At 38.6% G+C, this 18,403-nt stretch overlaps 1 protein-coding gene across 1 annotated transcript in view; it reads right to left on the minus strand.

Annotated features, from left to right (window-relative positions):
- The window catches only part of LOC109049771 (apoptosis regulator Bcl-2-like), a 49,087-nt gene extending 30,958 nt beyond the window's left edge, over positions 1 to 18,129 (minus strand). The window contains exon 1 of the mRNA XM_042714519.1: positions 16,719 to 18,129. Coding sequence (XP_042570453.1) covers positions 16,719 to 17,270 — 552 coding nt within the window. The 5' untranslated portion in view covers positions 17,271 to 18,129. The remainder of the gene's footprint in view (positions 1 to 16,718) is intronic.
- Between the last annotated feature and the right edge of the window lie 274 nt (positions 18,130 to 18,403).

The raw sequence follows: 18,403 nt of genomic DNA on the forward strand, positions 1-18,403 counted from the left end.
TTTGACAGTAAAGCACTAAGCTTGAGTTAAAATGCATACAAAATTTACTTTTTATGTACAGAAAATGTGTGTGCCATTATTTTTCTAGTATATGGAACTGACCAACTTCAGTGATTATGTGTGATTTAGTAGGAAATTGAAGAAAAGTTTGTGACTTTTCTTACTTCATACCAAAAACTCTGACAAAATCTGATTTCTTGATGATTTGATATTTTACAATAGTGATTTTATATTTTCAAAATACAGAGGAAAAAGTAGAAAGGAATGACTAATAAGCCAATAAGTGCTCCTCTGCTGCTGTCTACTGGTTATAATTGTGATTTGATGTATTTTAAAAATTTTACATAAGTGTTTGTTTAACACAAAGTATATTTTGTTCATACCATTAAAAATACATTCAAACTGGATCATCTTAGAGATTTAAAGTGCTGAAATAGTTGTGTGAAATGCTTGAAAGTCATTGAAAAGTGCTGGAATTTCTCTCCCAAAAGGTTGTACAAACCCTGAAATTAATGATATAATGCATTCGACTATTTCTACCACAACACCGTTAGCGTTACAGTTAGCGTTACCGCTTCTGGTTTCCTGACGTATGTCAGCGCTGTTCATGTCAGCGCTGTTCAGGACAGAATTCTTTGCAGAATTGATTCTCACTAGATCTCGCAGCAACCTTGTCATTGTACAGTGAATTAAACACTTCTCACTGGATCTCGCAGCACTGTTGCATCTGTGCAGTAACAGTGTCGCGAAATCAACTTTGGCTCCCGAGTAAAGCTGTTCTGAGCTCGGACAAGTTTGTTTGAGTCACGGTCTGAGCTGATAAACGGTCCGCTCTGCGCAGCTGTAACGTAGCGCGGTTTAGTTTCGCTTCCATTTTGTTTCGTTTGATGTTTCTAAAATGCAACAGAAATGGCAGAGCTTATGAATTGGGCAACCCGGTGGTCGCACCAGTGCGACTGCTCATAAAAATTAGTCGCACTGGCAAAAAAAATGGTCGCAAAATGCAAGTTGGGAAGTCTTAATTATGACATCAGGTGTGTTCAAATCACTTTGGTCGGAGCAAGATGAAAATGCATTTTTTCTATACAAGATTCAACTATTTTTTTTACCTCTACATCTACAAAATGATAAATAAAGAATGTGCATCATGTGTCTTTTCTTTTTTGTTCTGTAAACTGAATCATTATATCCACCTTATTTTAAACATAAGAGTGGGTGCGGCTATTTGTTAACTAAATGTGACAGGTGTCCAGATTACAGTTATTTGAATTTATTATCATAATCATAAACACTCTGTTTATCACACTTACTTTTCTTCTAGTTATTTACCTATAGTGGCTTATAAATCAGAAGCCTCACACATTCAAATAGCTTTGCAAAATAAGGTGGATATTCTATCGTAATTCTACAATATAATGGTATTTTGTACATGCAACATAGATGGTTTTACTGTAAATAGAAGTCATTAATTTTAACAAATGTATCATTAATGCATGCATACGCTGCATAAACTTCATTCAGCATGTCTCTCACTAATCTCCCAAAATTAGAATCTCAGGGCTTTCAGCAACTGTTTGTAGTTTTGCTTGGGGGGGGGGGGGGGGGGGGGGGGGGGGGGGGGCGTTCTACATACTTTTAAAAGAAAATCCAGTTTACCTACTCATAACTACGACTTTGTGGTGAGGTTCTTGTGAGTTCAACTTCTAAATATGTTCTTTCTGATATGACTTCAACGTAGCATAACACTTGTTTTATTCTTTCAGCATGAATGCACTCTCAAAGCTCTTCTGATACTTCCACCTGAGAATAGTTTGAGTAAAAAAAGAGGCATCCTTTCACATCTCAGAACTCTAGCAGTCAGATTTAGGTGTTCTTGCTACTTGTTTTAGTATGACTTCATGGGTTTTCTTCCCTACCTTCACCAAAGAATGGTCATTTTAAACCTGTAGATTCATTTGAGCACTGATGCTGACAATAAAACCACACAGACTTTAGAACAAGCATCAATTCCAGCTCATTACTGAAATGTAGCCACAAGTGGTCAACTTGCAGGGAAATCACAAGGCTGGAATTACAACATGCGCCTGACGGCTGGTTGGCTCTCAAAGCTCTGCTGTTAAAGAATTCAGCTCCCCAGCTGTGTTCAGCCTGCTGGGAATGTGCTTTTGGCTCCCTCATAGCTAACCCACACATCCTATCCTCATCCAAGCCAGAGGGTTGTGTCCCACACTTCCTGTTCTGATCTCAGTGCTTTGCCACTAACAGTATAGTTTTTAACAGGGCTGATGTTGTGTGCAAGACAAATTGGAAAACTGATGTCTTTTTGTATCAACTCTATCCCTTATCCAAGTAAGCAGCACTACTGTATGTCAGCAAGGAAATTCCCCCAAGAGCAGGATGTCCAGCAGCACCGTCTCAGAGTATCTGGAACAGATGGGATATTAGAAAATGAAATGAAAGCAAAGAGCTGGTATCAGTGCTGTTATTCACTATAGTGTATTAAATTACCATTGACTATTAGCAGTGTAATTTCCACTACGGTAATAGAATTATACCAATAGGATGTAAAAAGTAAGGTAAGACTCTTATTTTGAAAGATAATAATACTTTCAGCGAGGGCACATTAAATAAATCAAAAGTGAAGACATCTATAATATTACAAAAGATTTATATTCCAAATAAATATTGAGGTCGACTGATTGATCGGCCAGGCCGATTAATCGGACGATTTTTGGCATTTTTCAATTAATCGGCATCGGCTGATTGTGCTGCAAATTAGGCCGATTTATAGGCAGGCACACCGGCAGGCAGCTAAGCATTGTTGTGGAACTCCCTCTGAGGCTGCGTAAGAGATGGAGCAGCTCACACTCTGCAGCAGTGGCTTGTTCACACACAGCTTCAGCTAATGGCAGGGCGGGGCAATTATGTTTTACCCTACTAGAATTGATGCCGGAAAGTTATCATATTCATAAGTGCAACAAGTCATTTGCATGTGAAAGTAGAAACATGTTCAATTCAGACGAAACTTCTGTGCTTATTATAACGTGCACGTTAAATTTCCTCATGTTAAATTTCCTTAAATTTTTTATAACGTGCATGTTAAATTTCCTCATGAAATGTGTGTGTAGGTCCGACAATATCCTCCACGATGTCATCGCTTGTGGCCAGCGCACTCTTAAGCGGTTGGGAGCAGCAGGCTGTGTAATATGTGTGAAATCTTTTATTTTTGTTATCAATATGGCCATTTGACTTATTGCAGTGCCCAGTGTTTCCTATACATTGAGTTATTTGTGACGGCTCATCATTATATTAAAACTGCCATAAATAGATTTTCCAAAAGACTTATACTTCGTTGAATAAAATGAGTGCTTCACGTTTCAGAAGGTGTTTTTATATCTTTGAAAAGAACCGACTGTCTTCAGAAAAGCTTCGATGTCATTTTCATTTCGTCTTTCCTGTAATGCCTGATAAAGTAGCGTTTGTGAGCAGTGCTTATTTGATTACTATGGAGGAATTATTTGGTCAGATTATAAACTAAAAGTCTAAAACTAAAAGCCTTAAACCAAAACTAAAAATCTAAATTTGAAACTTAAAGTCCAAGTCAAAGATTAATCTGGTATTTAGGATAGGGCATTTTGTATTTAGGATTGGGCATTTTGTATTTAGGATTGGGCATTTTGTATTTAGGATTGGGCATTTTCTATTTAGGGTTGGGCATTTGGCATAGGTGTGATTGGCAAAGGACAAAAAAGCAGGAAACTATACGGTGCACTTACGGCGGCGAAGCCCCCCACCCCCCACACACACAGTGACAATTTATATACATTTAATGAAAAAATTGCAAACAGTGCAAAACAGTGCACATTGAATTAGACTACTTCTGTTTCTTGGCAGTAGTGTTGTCACGGTACCAAAATTTCAGTATTCGGTACCGATACCAGTAAAAATCCACGGTTCTCGGTACCAATTTCGGTACCAAAGCAAAACACAAAAACATAATTAAAATTTTTGAAAACATTTTAGGAGTTATTCAGTGAAGAATAACATCTAAGTTAGCTAAAAATAAAAAATAAATAAAAAAAACAACTGCTTTTCTGACTGATATGACACAATGTTAACTATTTGTTCATTCTCTAAAACGCATATCTTAGATTCATAATTCATTTAAAAGCCTCTTGTGTGTAAAAATAGTAAATAGCATCATGTCCTCTTGTTTTTTTAACCTAATAAAAGTTATAGGAGCATTAAATAGTTAATAAAGAAACTTCATTCTAATGCTCATTATATTTATAGTAGTAATAATTCATTATACGATTAACTACTCTAATAACAGCATTCATTTCAATCCGACATTCAAATTAAAATATTTAATAATATTCATAACAGAAGCGGTGTTTTCCACAGCCTTTGGCTTTATCTTTTGGCGGCATATATATGCAAATTCATTGTCTGCCAGCAGGAGGCGCTTGTAGAGCGAGAGAGAGGTTTCCTCAGTAACAGCTGTAATCAGATAAGCGCTTCTTTCCTTAATTCCTCCTTTTGATGTAGTCATGTCTCACTGCTTTTCTGAAGAGAGTGCATCTGCATACCTTTCGGATAGCGCACCAAGAACCGGGTTGACTGGGCGCTCGGTACCACCGGTACTTTTTACAACACTACTTGGCAGCAAGGTTTTTCAATGCTTTCAGCCGCAGCTTTTGATAAGTCAGAATATGATTACATAGGTTATATTTCAGCACGAATTTCGCGACTGGACAGCGACTCTTAAGTAGCAGGTAGAACGTGTTCATATCAAGTAAATGTTTTGGGAAAAGCGCGTGGAAGTGCGGCGAGCGTTTGTAACCTTGCACGTAGAGAGCGCTCTTCAGAGATACATCGTTATCGGGAAACTCGACCCAGATCAGTTTTAAGCATTCATCAAAGTGAATCGGTTCAAAGGAGTCATTAGTTCGCAAATCGGACGTGTCATTAGTGGACAGATATGCTCATATGCTCCGCACATATAACGTTACTCCCAAATATATTTTTAGTTCGCACAGATTAAATTTCAGGAGCATATGCGACAAAAATGTTGGCAATTTCGAGCCTTGTAGAAGCTGCTAAGCTTTCTAGCTAGAAGTAAGCAATAACCAACATGGCGTTACTTTGCTAAGTTAGCCCAGAATCGTTTAACATTAATGTTATGGAATCATGACAAAAGGATCAATAGATTGGTTAAATTTTACTAGACCTGCATATAAAAATGAAAGACAATATATTGGATTTTTTTACCTGAATCATCCGTGTTCACTGTCTTCGTCAGTCAGCTGAAGCTGTTCACGTGAGTAGATGCTTGAGTGTGTGCGCGTTCATAACGGTGCGCGTACACTTTGAACTTCAATCGTGACCGATTGGACTACTTGCGTAGTGTCATGATGACATGAATCAGAGGCACAAAAAACGTTGACAGCGGTGAGCGGTCATTATGTTTACCAATACCCAACCCATCGCAACCCCCCCCCCACCTTTTTTTATTATTATTATTATTTTTTTTTTTTTTGCATGATTTACGAGAGCATCATTTTCAGGTCGGAAAAGCCGGATTTCCGGATTTTTCCGGAAGAATCACACCCCTGATTTGGTCATTTAGCCATTTAGGATTTAGGATTGGGCATTTGGGGATTTAGGATTGGGAATTTGGTATTTAGGATTGGGCATTTAATCATTTAGCCATTTAGGATTGAGGATTGGGCATTTGAGGATTGAGGATTGAGGAGTGTATGCAAATTAGGAGGCGTGGCCCAAATACTGGAGGCTGGGTTTGAAATGGCTGGTGCGCAGAGGCACCTTATGGACAGCAGAGGGAGCTCCCAGTGCTAAGGAGCACACTGTAATGAAGCCAAACAGAGCGAGTGAACGGCTTGAGCAAGGACTGTGTGATAACTTCAACTTAATGACAGCTTTGTAACATTTGTGGCCTCAAACCGAGTGTACAACTGATGCTTGCGCGCGTGGTAAATCACCTCCGCGAGATGAAAACAAAATCGCACGCGAGGAAATGGGAGCCCGTGAGCTCATTTCAAACTCTCGTGGCGCGTGACATGTTCTTTGTAGTGATGGGTCGTTCGCGAATGAGCCGACTCTGAGAGCCGGCTCTTGTAGGTGAACGACGAGAGCTGGCTCGCATATCTGAAGAGCCGACTCTATTTAAAAAAAAATATATATATATAACCTATAGAAATTAAATCATTATGTAATAATGAAATAATGGATGCATTTTATTTTATTTAAAATAGTTGACTAATTCAAAGAACAAAAAAAATATTATATAGGCCTAAAGGCGCACATATTCGTCTGAACAGCCTCACATTCTGTTCCTGTCAATCATACACGAGGTGTCAACCAATTATATGGCATGAGGGAGGGGCCGGGCCATCACACACACACCACACACACAGTGTCAAACTCAGAGAAGAAACCGCATCAGCCCCTCGAAAGTAAGGCAGCTTGCATTTCTGAATGCAAATCTATCATAAAATAAAAATATGATCAGCATTGTGTGTGTGTGTGTGTGTGTGTGTGTGTTCATGCTAGTTATACAAAACATAACTAGTGAGATAGTTCATGCTGGTTATATAACATGCCAAAAAAGAGGGACCAGTTTAATCCTTTCAGTTATTTATTTTTCTTTAATATGGGTTCTATTATGTTGTTCAGTCGTGACAAAAATAAAAGTGTTCGAGAGAGCAGGTGAGAAGATCGAGCGCGAGCAGCTGGGGAATGATCATGCGCGCGCGAGGGCTTGTATTGCGTGCAGAGAACATGTCACGCGCGCGCGAGATTTTGAAATGAGCTCGCGGGCTCCCGTTTCCTCGCGTGCGATTTTGTTTTCATCTCGCAGAGGTGATTTTACCGCGCGCGCAAGCATCAGTTGTACGCTCGGTTTGAGGCCACAAATGTTACAAAGCTGTCATTAAGTTGAAGTTATCACACAGTCCTCGCTCAAACCGCTCACTCGCTCTGTTTGGCTTCATTACAGTGTGCTCCTTAGCACTGGGAGCTCCCTCTGCTGTCCATAAGGTGCCTCTGCGCACCAGCCATTTCAAACCCAGCCTCCAGTATTTGGGCCACGCCTCCTAATTTGCATACACTCCTCAATCCTCAATCCTCAAATGCCCAATCCTCAATCTTCAAATGCCCAATCCTCAATCCTAAATGGCTAAATGATTAAATGACCAATCCTAAATACCAAATTCACAATCCTAAATCCCCAAATGCCCAATCCTAAATCCTAAATGGCTAAATGACCAAATGCCCAACCCTAAATAGAAAATGCCCAATCTTAAATACAAGGTTAAATGTTTTAAATTGCAAATTCCCAATCCTAAATACCAAATTAATTTTCAACTTGGACTTTAAGTTTCAAATTTAGATTTTTAGTTTTGGTTTAAGACTTTTAGTTTTAGACTTTTAGTTTATAATCTGACCAAATAATTCCTCCATAGATTACAGCCGTAACCAAAGAAATCGCTATATCTCCGCTCCAGCAGCGCCTCCTGCTGGCAGAGAATTAATTTGCAGTCTGTGGGAGCGTGCTTCAGAACTGTTTTGAGAAGGTGCTTAAGTTTTGAGCCATGTATTGTTACTCTAAATTGGGCTACTACTACTATTACTATCTTGTACCCTGCAATAATAATTTGCTCAAACTTATTTTTATGAGATGAATGGAAAAAAAAGAAAAGAAAATCAGCCAAACATATATATCGGCCATCGGCTGCCCTGATTTCTAAATATCGGCATCAGCCGATATTTAGAAAACTCATATTGGTCGACCTCTAAATATATACTAACAAATATATATTAGTGTTTATAAATATGTATTAGTATAAATAAATATTTCAAATGAATACTTTCTATTCATCAAGAATCCTGAGGAAATGTATCAAAAATATTAAGCAACTGTTTTCAACATTGATAAGAAGAAAGGTTTCATGAGCACAAAATCAGCATATCTCTGACTCAGAGAACCTAAGTTTTCAGAAGTTCATATTTGATGTTAGATATCAGTATTAAATGTTATCTAGCATGCTTGATAAATCGTGCAGGCCAGCAGAACAACCAACATTACTGTATTCCCAACATGCCTGTTCTGTCATTCCATGACTAGAGAGGATGTCTCATCATTTGCCTGTCATCTGATTGGATCATAATGAATCTATAATGGGGTGTGTTGTGAGGAAAGAACTTTTAGTGTTGAGGTTACCCACCCTATCAAATATGAATGAGCACAGGTTCTCTGCTGACAAGTGTGGAGAGAACAGTGCTAATGCCTTTCAGAGCTGCAGCTCACAGTCACGTTCAAGTAATAACAAGAAGAAAAGGAGAGGGGTTTTCAAACCAGGTCCACAAAAAGACAAACGTAAAGGGATAAAGTCTCTTCGCTGGACAAAGAATTCTTTGCATTTACTAAGCTAGATCTAGTTCAACATGCCTTAATGAGAGTCTTAATCTTAAAGGGGGGCTATGTATAACGTTAACAGGCAGAGACTGCCTCTTTCCCAAGTACATGAATAATTCAAGCGGCGTTGGATGAACCTAAAATACATAATTACTGTTTGACTTATCTAAGCTTTGATTCTGCCATATCTGGACCCAGCACTGCTCAAACTTTGTGCTATCTTGAAATAACATCTTATTAGCATTCAGCGGGGGTTCCTTGGAAATGCATTGAGTGAATAACTCCCCATTCTGTAAACCAAAAATTAGAGGACGTTGATGAAAAAAGTTGCCCTGGGAGAGTAGTTAAGTGAGGACACATATTGTACAAGAAGAGCATGTTTTTGAAACTTATGTTGGGTCATGCTGGACGGGTGGTAAAAACGGTTTTGGGGGGATAAGGAGGAGATCAACAGGGCCTGCAGTGCCTGGAGCAAACCAAAAAGCAAATGGCAAGCGACGGACAGGGCTGACCCTGAGGTATCCAAAGGGGGAAATATTTGGCTTCAGCCCTGAACAGCTTAAAAGCCACCAACGAACTTGTTCCCTCCAGACAAAAGAGGAGACAAGAACAGTGCATTGTTGGACATGCTGAGCCACGCTTACGCCAAACAAGCACATAGAGACAAAGGGTGCCCCGGCACTCTTGAGTCCTCAAATCTTCAAAATTGCAGCCTGAGGAGAGGGTGAATCTACAAAAATTTATAAATAAAGGCTTTGGTTTAACCTTAAGACATGGAGACCCTCTAAAGTCAACTTAAAAATTAAATTACAGAAAACTGAAAGCACTAGAGGCATGACACTACAAAATTAAAGAACCCATACTGTACTCTGCGCTTGCTCTATTTCTATTAACAATATCCAAACCTGCCCAAACTCTTTATGATGCCAGCAGCAAAAGCTCTGTATAGTAAACGAACCTGTCTCATTGCTAAGATTCCTGTGTTCGCAGCATCTACAACTCATAGTGAGCTGTCGCTTTTGTTACTCATTTTTGAGCCTTTGTCTGGGTCTTATTGCACAGTGTATGTCACATGTTTGTGAGAGTGTGCGGCTTCTTTCAGGGGGCAGATGCACAGATGTGGATTTACTGCAAAGGGCTGCTAAGAGCCAACTGTCAAGGCTGACAACTTTTGTGTGGGAGGTTGAATCAGTTACGATCGAGAGAGGAACAAATTGTTTTCCCCTGAAAAATAATCCGATTTGTGTGCCCGGCGGCCGATTCCAATTCAACAGAAGGAAGAAAGCTTCTTGTAGGCAAGCAGGTGACAATGTTTAGCCCCAATCTGATAGCCACACAGGTCCTGACTGTGAGCAAGTAAACTCACTACAACATTTTCACTAATCAATAAGCTTGCGGAGCATGCCCGCACACCAAACAGTGAGTGTTCGTAAATGTACATGAGCAGTATGAAGCAAGCGAGCTCTCCTACAGTCTGCCCCATTTTTGTGTATATAACTACAGCTCTCTGAAAAGATAATGATCCGGTCATTAATCTAATGTTTTGGGGGTGAGGGGCCATTAAGTCAGACAGATGCCCTAAACCAGGAATTAGGACTATATATGTTGGCAAACATCCATGAGCTTGTCGCCCTCCTCATTTGTCTTTGTTTCTATATTCTGCAGTAAACAGGTGCAAAGGAAAAAAAGGTTTGTCGAAAAGAAATATCAAAGGGTGAGGAAAGTCAAAATCAAAATTGCAGCATCAAAGGCAGACAAAACTCAAAACCAATACAAAGCCTGTCTGATCAGCAAGCACCGTCACTTTGATCAATCACAAGTCAACTTATCCAAATAACTAGGCATCCACAAACACAAACAGCCGACGTCAGAGTGCATCTAAAACTAGAATGAAAGCAAGCCAGTTACAGACATGGAAATCAATTATCTGTGATTTACATTTTATTCCTAATAATGGTTAAATGTGATTTCTGTACTTTATTTGCTATTTATTACACAGAATCTCTTTAAAGTCACAATAAAACAGAAGTATTGACAGATCTTTTCTTCCATACTGTGCACAACGTATTGTACATCTGAGTGAAGCAAATTATTGGGGGAAAAAAACGTAAAGCGGGAACTTGGTTGCATCCATCAGTTGTTGACTGGATGTTGAGATGAGATGAATGAAAGCTTGCAGTTGATTGTGGAGGGGTGGGGTTTAAGTGGACGAAATGATTGTAGAAGTCCAGCGTACATCTACAGAGAGAAGTCTGACATTTCACTGGAAGATCAAATTATGACATTTTGATTACGAGGTCAAAAATATTTTTAGAAAATGAATCATTTGCAATAAGATCTATAACATGCAATTACAAAATAGAACATCAAGCACATTGTGTATATGTAGGGAATGTCCCTATAACTTTCTCTGCGAGTCTCTGACCTCTTCAGGGAAACCAATAACTAAAAACATAAATGTGGCTGAGACATTTCAGCTTTGCCAAGTTTTTCTTCTAATGACTCACTGCCAGTTTCAGTGAATAAAATCGAGAGATCGACAACAATGTTTTGGCATTCTTTAACATAAAAATCCTTGTGGTGCTTACCCAGTATGTTCTTTCACTGCTGAACTCACCTTTCACATCCAATTTGTTCTCTTGTCTGTAATCCTCATAACTTATAAAGATGCTGAGTGGAAGAAAAATTAGATAACCTAATTTTTTCAAGTGATTTTATGATGAATTATTTTTTCAGTGAATACTCTTTTATGATTTGAGCAATTACCCTTGTCTTCTTAACGACTTTTGTGTCTTTGTGTATAGAATCTGGCTTCTCAACCCAAAGAGACCACACCTGCAAGGGAATCCTTTTCCCACCACTACCAGCCCGAAAATAAAACCCAGCATCTCCACCAGGCTTCTTTTCCAGACACACCCAGCTGAGGGTTTCGCCTTGAGGTCAAAGGCACCACGCAGCACTCTGGCAGCCAATCAGAAACACCCTTGGAGCCCTAACTTGCCCCCTAGGAGCAGGAGCCACAACCTTACCTGATAGCAGCTGGGCAGGAAGGTGCAGTAACAAAACATTTTCTTTACACAGTCACCTATTCTACAGTTCTTCATCCTTCCTGCTTTCTTTGATTGCTCTTCATCTGCCTTCTCCGTTTCCTCTTTTTTTAAATCTCACAGTTCTTTTCTTCTGAAACCTTTCTTGGCACCTTCACAGGCACAGATTACACTGCAATGGTAAAATACACAGAAGGCATTATGACTGAATGTCAAAAAGAGACACTATATTCTTTTCTTTTCTCTTCACTGGGTGTTTTTTTTTTTCCATGGTCTCTCTTTCGTATTGATATCGCTTTCATATACAATGTCACTTGAAAGGGCTGTAGGAGGCACATGTTGGGGAAAAATGAATACCTGAACGATGCTAGAGCTTTTGAAGTTCTTTGACTCCAACTGTAAAACGCCCCACAACGCAACACCCAGGTGGGGTCAAACACGCCTCTAAGGCATGAGAATCAGTAGTGTACTGTACACAGCCAGAAACCTGTAATGAACCGCAGGTATGTGGTGTGTGTGGGTGAGCACCTGCGCAATTGTAGTCTGTCTAAACAAACTTACGCGTGGACTGATTTCATTATCTGAATGGGGGCCAGAGTTAAACAATACACAGCATATGCCGGGCTGCCTCCGGAAGTCACGAGGATAGTAAGACTATAATAAGCTATGAAGGTTTGTGCTGAACCTTACATAAACTGCAGATTGACTTTTTGTTAATAGCTCTATTCAATCTCAACAATAAGTGGGAGATCATTAAGCATGTTGTGCATTGGGACACATTGCACTTGGTCTCAGCATTGCACTTTATCTCAGTTGATACTTGATCTTTAACAATGATATGGATTGTGATACATTTCTAATCTTCAATTTGTTGACTGGGGTTGCAATTAAGAGCATGCTAAATGAGCTACCTCAAAGCGGTTACACAGTAATGAGAAAGCTCATTAAGCATTTTGCAAACCAGAAGTCCTAACTGTCTGAGCATCTGCTCTGTTTAGCCACGTGCAATGCTGTCAAATTTTAGAAGGAGGCAATGGACCTATGTTTTACTCTCCTACAGCTTCTGTTAAACACATTAAATAAGCAATTAGACAGTTTCAAAAAGTTGTTTTAATGCAACATTCTCTACAAATTATTATAACATTCTTTTATATCATATATAAAAAGATGACAAGCGTGTTTTAAATACTTGCATTTTTCTACATGAGAAACAGCATAGACTGTAGACCTTAGGGTAGTGCATATTTTCTTTTTGACAGGAATGAAAATTAGGCTGGGATGGACAGAAATACAGCTGTGTTCAATGGATTGTCCTGTTATTTAACAACATACCAACTGTTCAACTGACAAAATGTCTTTCCTAAAAAATTCTGTAAACAAAACTCTATAATAGCGTTTTGAAAGGGGTGAGTTGTGAAAATTACATGATGTAGACCTTATAGAGTGTGTGATATTGTATGTGCAAACATTCAATAAGCTGCCAGAGTTCTGGAAAAGGTGTTTCCATACAGAATGAAATCTGAGTAACATCTACAGGATGTTCTTTTCTTGTTTTGTGGGAAAGAGATAAAGGCACGTAAAGTAGCCGAGTGTCTATTGTTGCATTCACCTCTAAAACACCTCTACAGATGGTTATTTTTAGTTAAGGGTCACAAGAATCGCCAAAACGGATTATGGAAAACCTTCCAAGCAGCACAAGACTATGTTAATTCAGTTTCCAGCCTCATGCAAGCCATTTTTTATTTAGCTGCAATAATAATTATTTTACATCAGGTATGACGCACGGCATGTTTAACTTATACGTCATTTAGAAGAAGTACATTAATTTGGCAATCTAAAAAGAGCCAATTGAATTATGTCTCTTATCAACAGTCTATAACTGTATAAACAAAAGACCATCTACATGGACAGAACATGTTTTTAAAAGTCTTTAAGTCCATTTTAACTTGTAACAGTGACTGAAGTACAGTTAGACAATGGTCTCAAAGACATACTGGGTAAACAGGGTATCCCTGCAAGGGGCATGGAAAAATAATAATAAGACAGAGTGTTGTAGTACCGCTGAATCATGTATTCTCCACAGACAGGATTTATCCAAGGATTAATGAATCACATTAATTCAAAAGGAGGATAATAAGTCAGGATTAACTATGGGTGGAGAGGACATTTCTTTCTGAAAGAGAAGTAAAGCCATCTGGGAAATGGGAAGCCCTTCTGAAGACCTTCTAATATGGGAAATGAATACCACAAAACACTTGACTTTGTAACTGTGATACACTTAGCAAAGGCTGAACAGTTCTTCTTCCATTACCTGACTCACTTGAACTTTATACAGAGTAACTGAGCATGGTTACGTTCAAGTACAGCTTATAGTAGTATTTTTACTGGCTGCATCCCCACTGATGCTTCTGTTCTTGAGATGAAAGCCCTATAAATCTCCACACAGTGAGCTTTTAAATGCATTCTTCAGACGTACGCAAATGAACAGGCCTGAACAGCACCAGCACTCTGATGGTAAGCAATTGGGACATTATCAGTAACTTAATAAAGATTCCTCTAAAATAACTAACTACAGAGGAAATCAAGCGGGAAGCATCCCCTGTGCGAGTATATATCAATGTCAAATACTTCAAAACAAATCCTACATTTAAAGAAGCTGTTAATGACAGACTCAGTGTAATATATAACTCTCACGAGCAAGCCAATTCTCTCAGCAATAACAGTCTTAATGCTTTTCATGACAAAATGAAATAAATCATTTATCGCCTCTGGACAAAAGTGCTGAGCTTTGTGAATAATGCAGGCACGTGTTAAAGCCTTATTAAAATGCTTCTCTGCTAATTGTGTACTAATTGCATTGTATCTCTTCACATGATGAACTTGATACAGTCATGCATCACTATATAGCTAATACAATAGTCAGCCACCTATTCATTACAACTGACCTTTAAAATAACGAAATAAGGATTGCGCCTGGAGAGTGTTTGTGTATGGCAGTTCATCTGAAATGCTCTTCCTGTACTTCACTTTATCATAAGCCATTTGAGTCAGTCTAACCTGCAGCAGATGTGGTAAGTAATGACCATCATTAATTCAGCCCCAGCACACCTTTCATGCAGACAGGAATAATAGCTCTGCTGGGCCACCTGCACAGCTGTACCAGACAGTGGAGAAACTAGGCTAACCTCTAGTCTGCAGTCTGAAGAAGACTGTACCATCTCTTAATATACCAAGCTCACATGGTTGATTTTTTGAATGGAAAGGGAAAAGATTCCCAAACTGCAATTTAACACCATTTCACCATTTTTATCTAACATTACACACACATAATGTAGTTAAGTTCTTGATTAGGAGGACACAGATATTCTCCTCATCTCAGACTGGGGATTCTGAGATGCTGCGCTGCGTATGAATATAGGGTGGAGTCAATACACCCATACAGGAACAACACAAACTGTGATGGGCTGCTCCAATTTATACCGTAAATAATTCAGCACAGAAGCACTGCAGTGAGAGTGAAGGATAGTGTTAAAACAAGGATTCTATATAGAAAAAAAAAGAAGGAATAAAGTGTTTTTTTTTTTTTTGTATGGGGTTTTGGGTTTTTGTGTTTTTTCTGTTTTTTTACATGTGAGATTTTTTTTTTTTTTTTAAAAAAAACACAAGGGTGTAGATGTGACAGACCTGTTTGTAAGTTACAACCTAGAGTAGGGGTAGCATAAATGATAACATATGCTCTATGTAATATTTGACTGCTGCACCATTAAATTTGAATGAAAGTCTCAAACCAGGAATGATAAATGGAATTTAAAAAAGGGCAGGCCAATGGGGCCATACAGCTTTGTTTTGTATACTTAAAAAGCTTAGTTTTGTATACATATAAAATATTTTTTGTATGTATTATAATTTAATAATAGTTATACATACATATATGAAACAGAGAAAAAAGTAAAGACTATTTAACATTAAATATTTTACTATAATTTATATTTTTAATAAAACATATTTTTATTATAATAATAAATATTTAATATAAACTTAATTTGTGATTATTTGTAATTAAAATGTTTGCTTATTTTTAATTTTATATATATATATAATACAATTTATTAATATAATATATAACTATGAATATCAAATATATATATAAATTAATATATATAAATTAATATACTTAAAATAAATATATTAGAGTTTAAAATATGTTATATATATATATACCTCCAGCAAAAACATATTTCTCTATCTTTTATAAAAACATCTCTCTACCTTACAGTGTTTTAATTTACCATAAAAATGTTTTACATCTGTGCTGAAGTTATTTACTACCAAACAATCATTAAGAATTCATAATGACCTAGCATGCACATGTCAGTAAAGTCACATGTCCTTGAGAAAAAGTGTGTCTACCTCACTCTGACACACACACACACACACACACACACACACACACACACACACACACACACACACAAAACATTTGACATGACATAAGAGGGGTGTGGCTTAAATTGACTGAACTATCACTTTCACCTTGACTGAACTGTTAAAAACCAAGCTGACTAAATTTAAACCAGTCCAACTCAAATAACTATCCCATTCTCCTAAATAGAACGGCAGACAGTGAGATGAACTCATTACGTTGTCATACTGTTAACGTCTAACTACTCAACTTGCACACCATAAACCCCACATGAATCGAATTATTATTATATTTTTTGTCTAGTGATAACATACTTCCCACTAAAACAGGAAGTTTATATGGTACATATTTTAAATATCTAATAGCCTTTAGCTAGGTCACAGCCGTAAACATGAATTGCTGACCGCTAGTCAGCTGCAGGTTAGCCTATATTAGACGCAGGAAATTCTCGATTGGACAAAAATATCTGTACATTACACGATAAATAATCAATATTTTTTGTCCCTTTTTTTTTCAAGAGAAAATGTTTTTATGTCTAGCTGTATTTGCCAACTTGGTCAGCATTTAAGAGGCCTCAGTGACAAGACCAGGATTCAAATTCACAAAAACTTTTGGATGCAATAAATACACAGGGGCCTCATCAGAATCAAATTCTACTAAGAAAGTGATGACAGTTTGTTTACATAGCTACTAACAGGTGATAGTAAACACAACTGCATGAGTCTCTGTTATTATGATTTCAAACTTCAGCTGCAAAGAAGAAGTAATAAACGACTGAGCAAAGGTAACGACCATTTGACCATAAACTTACCCAGCCTCCATTTTCCTCGATCCAGTTTTCCAGAGGCCCGTTCAGGTAGTCTGTCATCCAGTGTGCAATATTATCTACCTGGGACGCCATCTCCCGGTTGACGCTCTCCACACACATGGTCCCACCAAACTCAAAGAAAGCGATGATCCGCCCCCAGTTCACTCCGTCTTTAAAGAGCTCTTCTGCCACGGCTAAGAAGCTGCGTTGCGTTGTATTGCGTTGTATCATGCGGTGGGACATCTCCTCAAATTCACGCTGGTACATCCTTTCTATCTCGTCTCCAGCCTCGCGTAGCGCCCGGTAGATCCTGGAATAAGGGTCTGAACGAGTGACCCGGTGAGCTATCAGGCATTCAGAGTTGTTCCCCCCTCCGGCTGAGGGAGCCTGGAGTCTCCTGTCAGAGTTTAGAGAGGAGCCCTCGACTCCTTTATTGACGGTGTCATCGTCCTCCCCAGAAGATTGAGATTTCCACACATATCCCTTCTTTGAAAGTTTGATATTGATGTATTTCTCCACAATATTCCGATTGTCAAAGCGAATTTCGTTGGCCATCGTTATTTAAAGCGATAAAAACGAACGCGAGCAGGGAAAAAAATCGGTTATTCAAAGTACATCGTAACGGAAAAAACGTTCTCTCACAGAGAAAAGCTCCGAAAAAATGTCACATTCACATGGCGTTGATGTGAGTTCTCTCATTAAAAAACATTTTTTAAGGAAAATTGTATTATTTAGTTTCACATTCATTGGTTATGACTCATAAAAACGTTATTTGTTAACTTTATAGCAAGAGCTGTCAGCGAACCTGCACGTCCAGAGCGCGCTGATCTGTGGAGATATTAGATGGATTGGCCGTTGCTGCAGCGCGCGGTCAAGATCCGCACAAGTCTCGAGCGCGGCGCGAGGAATGCCGCTTCTCAAAGTCACTGCGCTTATATTCCAGTGAACCTCCAGCCAAGAGCGAAAAAAAGACAGGCGACGTCGTTGACGTTTACGAGACCGAAGAGGAGAGTTAAAGCAAACGCTGTATTTCTAATTATTCCACTGACATTCGAGCTCACAGAAAGACGGAAGAGAAAATAGCAATCAAGTCAGCGCACGAAGAAGCACTTTTGCTGTGTGTAAAATGTACAAGTAGATTTCCATTCTTTGGCAAGATGCAGTTTTTCCAACGCGCGGCACGAATCGTGCAGAAATTAAGCGCCGACGAATGACATCGAGGCTGTCGCGTTCATTGAAGCAACGCTAGAACGCTTTTGAAACTAAACACTGAAGATACTCGTTCTACGGGGGCAGCACTTCCTCTACGTCACACCATTCATTGCTTTTGGCGTAGTACTAGGACTCTCCAAATGAAGAGTATTTATGGTGTATGAGTTTGTGTTTGAAGTGCACTTCTTTTCATTCCTTTCAGCTTTGTCAAAGCTTCTTTTCATTTTTCCCTCATCATAAAGTTGAGGCATTTTTTTTAAGTAGGCCTACAGGGTTCTCGCATTTGACAAATAAATTTCCAGTAGGGGAACCAGGGAGGATCGCAACATATTTTGTTCAAACGTCAAGTTTTGAATGTGTGCTATAATACAAAGATGATTTGCTGCTCAGTTATTACTGAGTGATGGCCAATTATTAATAAAAAAATAAAATTTTCAGGATTTATTGGTGAATACAAAGTATTCAAAATAACGCAA

Source organism: Cyprinus carpio, chromosome A24, assembly GCF_018340385.1.
Source record: "Cyprinus carpio isolate SPL01 chromosome A24, ASM1834038v1, whole genome shotgun sequence".
NCBI classification, from domain to species: domain Eukaryota; kingdom Metazoa; phylum Chordata; class Actinopteri; order Cypriniformes; family Cyprinidae; genus Cyprinus; species Cyprinus carpio.